This window comes from Oryzias melastigma, linkage group LG2, assembly GCF_002922805.2.
Source record: "Oryzias melastigma strain HK-1 linkage group LG2, ASM292280v2, whole genome shotgun sequence".
In the NCBI taxonomy this organism is placed as follows: Eukaryota; Metazoa; Chordata; class Actinopteri; order Beloniformes; family Adrianichthyidae; genus Oryzias; species Oryzias melastigma.
The window spans coordinates 8,549,555-8,557,305 of NC_050513.1; the positions used below are offsets into that span (position 1 = coordinate 8,549,555).

Below are 7,751 nucleotides of genomic sequence, written 5' to 3' on the forward strand. Positions count from 1 at the left end.
AGGTGTAGGTGTAGGGGATCCCCTGCATCCGAGCCCAGTCTCTGGAAGAGCCTGAGTTGGGGTCTGCAAACCAGGTTTTTCCATCATCCGTGGTGAGCGGGTCAAAACAGAATTGAGAGGTTTCGAAGTACTTACATAAAACGTCGGGCGAAGATCCAACGGTGTAGTTTTTCTTGTGCACGTTCCAGATGGCTGTAGCTGCAGCCTGACCCACCTCCATCTAGGGAACCACACAGCAGCGCTCGTCAAGCTACGTTTATTAAAAAATATGCTAAATGACGTCTTCACACTGGACAAGCAGGAAGGGGCTACTTCTTCCTTTTTTTTCTATTGCTTACTAACGCACGTCCGCCATCTACAGTTGGAAGAGACTTTATGCGGAACATCGACACAGTGCAAATCTCTCAATTTGGGCACGAAATGGAAACAGTTTGATTCATAGCTAGCTAGCATCCTTGGAATGGCGAATATGTATGTCAGTACAGGGGCCTTGATTTCCGATGTCGTCAGGCTTGTCTTCGTGTTTGGGTTCACCCGATAAACCGAATCAATAGATCATTACCAAATCTGAGTCCCTGATTGGTTAAAGGTCAATCTGGTCTAACTGGCAGTCTGCGTTTAATGGCCAAACGTATTGTACATAGAGCCCGAAAACGGACGTAAAAACTTGTGTAGGGCGTGGAATCTGAATGCGAGAGTTTCCAAAATGACCGATTACATAGGACTCCTCATTTGAAGTGGCTGCTAGAACATGCGTTTTGTACGTATACAATCATGAACATTTGCTTCATGTGAACGCAAATACAAATATATACATTTACGTAGACTTATTATTCTAAGTGTCCACTTAAAAGTGCGTTTAATGACTACAATCATAAAAACTTGTGTGGCTTCATGTGAACACAAATACCAATATACGCATTTACATTTTATTGAAAGTGTGTTTAATGGCCAGGCGTTTTGTAGGTAGAGCCCAAAAACAATCACGGAAACTTGAGTAGCTACATGTGAATGCAAGAGTTTGGAACATAGAAATCTAAAATGCACGTTTACAAAGACTTCATTGGAATTGGTTCCTAGATCATGTAAAATGACCACACATTTCGTAGAGCCCAAAACAATTGTAAAAACTTAGTATCTACATGAGAACGTGAGATTTTGTTACGCAGAATTCCGAAATGCACATTTAAAAAGACTTATTACTGGAAGGCACCCTTTGAACGTGCGCAATGTGCGTTCAATGGCCATGGATTTTGCACATACAGCCCAAAAATGGTCGTAAAAACTTGCGTAGCTACGTGTGAACGCGAGTTTGTAACGTAGAATTGCAAAATGCACATTTAATAAGACTTATTACTGGAAGTGTCTGCTTGAACGTGTGTTTAATGTTCATGTGTTTTGTACGTAGAGTCCAAAAACAGTGGTAAAAACTTGCGTAGCTGTAGTGTGAACACGAGTTTTGAAGGCAAACTCCCAAAATGTGTGTTTACAGAGTTTCATTGGAAGTGTCCGCTTGAACGCGCATTGCTGAGAGTGGTGTGAACACAGCATCAGATATGTACTGAAATAAGAACCATGACTTGCGATCTCTGTGAGGGAAACCTTACATCTGCAGATAACCAAACTCTGTTGGTTTCTATTTCTGTTTACTCTGAGTTTAACCCATGCGTCATTTCATGTCTCAGTTTGTTGGGTGCAAGGGGGAATTCTGTGTGTTTTATAATTTAATTTTTCAAGTGTTTCAAACCTCTAAAGCACTTTGCGTTGCTACTGTACTGTTGTTTAAATAAAATTTGAATTTGAAAAATCATCAAACACATCCCTCTGGAGCTTCACAAATGTTCATGGCTTTTAGTGGCCAGATGAGAACAGAAGTTCTCACGGGCGGGAATGTGTTTGTGTGACGACATCTTTGATGGGTGCTCAGCAGCACCTTGGAGGGGGAGTGTAATCACACGGCGAGGAGACGCCGCGGCTCAGTTTCAGTCAGTGTGCCTCCAAAAAAAACCCTAAGCACTGAACTAATACATCATCTCTGAAGATCTCCTGATCCTTAAGTTCAGTTCAGTGAAAATAAAGTGACTTTCAGTTGTCAGAACACCCTACCATTACTATTGATTGGCCTGCTGGTAGAGTGTCTTCCCCAAAACTCAGATATTCTGGGCTTGAATTTGAAGTTTAATCAAATCGAAGACAAAAAAATGGACCAAAAACCTCAATGCCAGAAACTCCAAGGTACAATTAGGAGGACTAACCACCAAATTATGTCAAATGTGGATACTAAGTTCACTCTTGGTTGTATGAAACTTTTCTAGAGCTTGGATACTTTGCTAAATGCTAAAGGGCCATCAGCTCATGGCGATCGTCCACGTCTCTTTTAGAATCTATGACAGTTCTTTGCCAATCCTTAAGATCTATCACCCACCTGGTTCAGATGGGTTCTGTTGATTGGAACCTTTAATAGAATAGAATAGAATAGAATATACTTTATTAATCCCTTTGGAAGTCCTCAGGGAAATTCAGGAATCACCTGATCTGGTAATTAGAAGATAGAATACCTTCTAAAAAAATCAGAGTGATAGAGCTCCAGGGCCAGACATCCATCCACGGTCATAGAAGGATGCTGGAACCAACCCCAGCTACTTTAGGGCAAAGTTGGGGCACACCCTGGACAGGTCACAAGTTCATGCTCTCACGATCTGAAGGATAATTTAGACTAAAAAAAAAAGAGCTCTGAAGCATTTTTTTGGATTGAAGAGGTGTACCCTCGTCCAACAGCAGCTGGGGTTGGTTCCAGCCACCCTTTGACCCTGGAATGAAACCATTTATACTACAATTAATTGGGCCAAGTCCTCCAAGATCCTTTCTTAGGGTTTTTCAATTCCAAAAGTCAAAATAATTCAACTGGCTTATTCAAAGATTTCAGGTGCGTGATAAATGGTTGTTATTTCTAAAAGGAAAACTCCGGATCCATCTTAAGACTACAAAAGTAAGACCTCTGTTGACAACCAGTCAAAGAAAGCTAAACATGTCCATGAAACCAGTCCAAAAAAAACAAAACTTTTTAAAGACTGATGTCTAGTTGCAAACCTGAAACCTCAGAAGTGACAGTACTGGTTGAACTTTAGTAAAAGTTGGTCTTAATTCCAAACAGCACAGAGTATTTCTTCTTGGATTTGGCTAAGCTGGACTGGGGAGACTTGTCTAGGGTATACCCCACCTTTAAGGTTTAGTAGATGGGTAGGCTTCAGTGACCCCATGACCCCAGACAGGAATAAAACAAGTTTAGGAGATGGATAAATTTAGTTAAACCATTTGGGAGCACTTCGGCATGTTTTGTTGAACCTGTTTGGCGATCTTTTCCAACTCCTTGAACTCATTCAAATCCAATCCAATTCAAATCCAACACAACCCAACCCAAACCAAACCAAATCAAATTAAATTTTATTCTGTGGATTGGAATTTACTGTGCTTAAGTGCTCACAGTGCGTCACACCTCATTCATACTAGGTGATGGTAAGCTACTGATGTAGCCACATCTGCCAGTACACACCTATCACCCCTCTGACCATCACCGGGACATTCATTCTCACTCATACACAAATAGAACCACACTGGAGGCAGAGAGGGTGAAGCATCTTGCCCAAGGATACTACAACAGTTGACTGGGGGGAGCGGGGATCACACCCCCAACCCTTTGATCAATGGCCGACGTGCCCAACTACCTGAGTCACTGGATTTTCAGACTCTACGGGAAGTGACATCATGTTTACCAGCTCATCGTAGTTGGGGGCGGTGAAGTTAGGGTGTCCATAGGGAACCAGCAGCAGTTGTCCATAGGAGTGGATGGTGAGGAAACACAGGATGTCGTCCTTTCGACTTCCTACAAAGTAGGTTACGGCCTGCGCCTCCGGCTCAGAGACAGGCTGGGTCCCGCAGTAGGTGTTCGAAGAGCAGTTGAATGATACTCCTATGGCTGGAAAGAAAAAAAGAGCCAAACAAGCCATCAGGTCTAGACGTTTCCTGTAGAAGTGGACATATGGGAGGAAAAAAGTGCAGCAGAACTCACTGCCCCAGTTGGCATCAAAGTTGCGGTTGAGGTCAGTGCCGTAACAGTCGCCCGAAGGTCCCGGTGACCTGTTCTTCCTCCACAGCCGAGTCTTGATAGACCAGGAGGTTCAGTCAGTCATGACTCAATTTAGTGGAGCACTAAATGAGCACTTGACATTTTTGAAGACGCTAAATGTCCTCCGCTGTACCGGTTGTGTGCGTTATTGCTGCCTTTATCCGTTTACAGATGACCAGTAATGCTTTTCCTCCAATGATCGGAATGTTACCGATTATAACTGGAGCGATGCTTCCGTAATAGCCAATTATCCTGTTCAGCTGAGCTTCATTCACAGACTGAAAAAGCGACTGGATGAGCGGCAAACTCACCGTGTTGTCCTTCCAGCTATACAGGTAGCCGTCGATGTTGAGCACCGGCGTGACGTAAAAGTCCATGTCCCTCATCATCGTTTCAATCTTTGCGTCGGTTTTGTAGCTTTGAAGGATCTAATTTGAAAATACCAACCAAAGCATCAGAGTGAACCGTTTATTCTCCTCTCTTTAAGGCTTTCGGGTCCTTTACCTGTTTGACGAAGTACTGACAGAAGGCCGGGGCAATCCACTCCCTGGCGTGAATGCCGCAGTCCATCCAGATGGCCTTTTTTCTCTTCTCACTTTCTATACCAATCTGGGGAACCACTTTTTTGAATATCACTTCAAACAAACCCTTTTTTGGACATTTTTCGAACACGTTTGCATCACCTTCAGCAAACTTATAGTCCTCTTTTCATACGTCTGTCCGTAGTCCACGATGGTCACCACATCGGGGTGATCCTTCACCATCTGTGCCATCCAGCTGCTGATCTATAAACGTGTTACATATTAAAAACTGTTTTTCTCTATTGATTTTTCTTCCCTCATGAATATTAGGAACTCACCTCCTCCATGGGATGGTATTTATAGTAGTCATATTCCGCTCTGTTGTGGAAAAAAATACAAGACATGTAACTATAGATAAGAAGTACATTGTGTAAAGTTTAAGTCCCATCAGCAAAATTTGTTCTGGTTACCGCTATGTGGTTTAACCCAACAATTTAACCCCTTAAAGCTGAGTGTCAAGCAGAGAGACATTGAGGCCCCAACTTTTGGAGTTTTTGGTGTCACCCAACTATGGATTTGGACCAACAACCACCGCGACATTTTACTACCAAGCTATTAATGTGGACTTGGTTCAATAATGCTCAAAATGGTAATAAATGCTACACTACTGTCCGGTTTGTTTGTTTTTTCTTTAAAAAAAAAAAAAAAGAAATTAACCAAAAATTGACCAAATTGTCTGGAAAAATCACTCAGTTCAATTCGCGAGTTTTACAAGTGTTAAAAAAATTGTAGAAAAATAGCTAGTCCCTCTAATCCTCTGATAATTGGATAGTTATAAGTGTGTATACTTTCTCAACACTCCATGTTTGCTCTATTAGACATTTCTCACTTTTTCCTACGTCTTCCGTTTTTTTGTTATGCGTTTGATTTCACACATTTCTGAAGGACATTCTGAAGCTGGAGTGTTAGGAAGTTCCTGATTGTGTTGTGCGAAGAAACCCCAGAGGGGTGTACAAACTTTAACAAGTCTTTGTTTCTACTCATTCGTCCAGGTAGTACATAAAAAACTGGACTTGATTTGATGGCTGTTATTGAAGACGTAAAACTTTTTTTTCACTCCATAGTCACCTGGCGAAATTCATAAACGCGTCTGCTCAGTTACTTCAAGTGTGTATTTGGTGTCCGATTCCCTTCACTACACACTATATAGTCCACTATATAGTGTGTTCACCATGTTGTAGTCCTGTCGAAATGTACAATTACAAATTTGAGAGCCATAGAAATTTCCCAGAAGTCTTTGCGCAAAACCAGTGTGTATCAATGCTCAATACATTGGTGAATATAGACCAGACTTCATTGCACTTAAACAGTTTTTGCGAAAAAATGTGTTTAAATGTATTTTTTTTACTAAATCATCAATGTTTTCATCACCAAAACAAACTGGAGTCATAAACTGACAACATATAAAGCGTGTATTGATTAGATTTTCACTTCGGGAAATCGGTGATGTCATAATTGCCGCCTAAAAAAAAAAAGACAGTCCTGCACTATATAGTTTCTTAGTAGTTAGGGATTAGGGTGGAAATTTGGACACAGCCTTAGAGTAATTTCCTCTTTGGTAAAGTATAATTAACCCAGACAGCAGTGGATGCACTTTATTTTCCACTGACCAAAGGTTTTTAGTCTGTTGAACTAGAGGAGAGGTTTGTGACTGTATGATGGTGTATGTATTACAAAGCTGCATCTCAAATGAATATGAATTTTTTTTCTGGCCAGGAGTCTGCTGAAAAACCCGTCAAATCTAGACGGGTTTTTAACAGAACTGTCTGCAATAACAGCAAAGGGGAGGGGTTTAGTAGCATCAGTTTAACCCTATAGCTTCCATCTTGACAGTCTTTGAACTACTGTAACTCTTAAACCAACTGGTTCGGACGCAGAAGAAAGCTGCTCTGGACAGATATTCAGTAATATATAGTAGTATAAAAAAAGAAAAAGAACAAAATTTATGTAAAACAAACGTCCTCAACCGCTTTCCTCCAATAAAAAGTTTGTTGGTCCTAATTGCGTAAAGGGTTGAAGATTTACGGTGATTCGAAGTGTATCTGTTGTTTCCTGTTGTCTGTGACGACTCGGTTGTTAAAGGGTTAAATAATAAATAACACAAAAAACGTTTAAATGAAAACAGAACCTAAATCTTGTTTACACAACAAACTAGTTGACAACATATTTTAGCTTTTTAAATGACATCAAAGGTATTTGTTATGTAAAAAACATAAAAATAAGATTAGATTGCCTTTAAAAAAATAGATCTGGGATTTTTTTTATCAATAAAATGACACAAAAATAAACTTGTTTTGTAATAGTTGGAAAGTCTTGTGATCCTTTAGTGTATTCTTTAATAATACAACAACTGAGTTTTTCAAACGAACTCACCCTTTGACAGTTCCTTGAACTAGTAAGGAGAACAGCGCCACAAAATGTAGTCCCAAAGAGGTCAACATTTTCGAGAAATACAAAATAAAATCTTTCTTTGTGAGCTTCTCTGGCCTCGGCGAAGCCTTGGAGTGTACACGCAGCAGATAAACACAGACCTTTCCTTCACATTAACAACACACGTGTTTGCTGGTTAATCTTTTATTTGATGATGACGAGTTTTTGCATTATCACTGATCACACCTGTAGCTTCTTTTTAGCTCAATCTTAGCATAGCCATAAAAGTATACATGTAAGCCACGCCCCCTGGTGGTTTTCTGTGTTTATTTATTTCCTTCTATAGTTGGAATACTTATCAGGAATATATGGGAAATTGAGTTCAACAATTCATTGTCGTCTAGGAACGTAATTTCATTCATTCAAAATCCGCTCCGGCTTTTCAATTCATATCTAATTATGTCAATTTCTTTAAATTGAAAAAGCAGACCTCCAGAGATGCACAAAGATCTGAAAATCAATCTTTTATCTGGAAGATTGAGCTGGCTGTGAAGGGTGAACTCCTTAATCTTTGTAGATTAAAATCCTTTGAGATTATGAGAGGGGAAAAAAAGGCTCATAAAACTGGAGATAAAAAAAACGAGCACGTTGTTCGGTCATAAAAACGTCACGTT

General features: G+C 40.3%; 1 protein-coding gene across 1 annotated transcript; it reads right to left on the bottom strand.

Annotated features, from left to right (window-relative positions):
- On the bottom strand, positions 1-7,213 carry cpo (carboxypeptidase O; the record flags this gene model as incomplete). The annotated part of the gene is given in 9 exon segments (XM_036215625.1): positions 1-63; positions 136-220; positions 3,774-3,976; positions 4,070-4,160; positions 4,438-4,554; positions 4,631-4,735; positions 4,810-4,911; positions 4,986-5,025; positions 7,081-7,213. Coding segments are annotated over 9 exon segments (874 nt in total), but the record flags the coding sequence as incomplete, so codon positions are not given.
- Between the last annotated feature and the right edge of the window lie 538 nt (positions 7,214-7,751).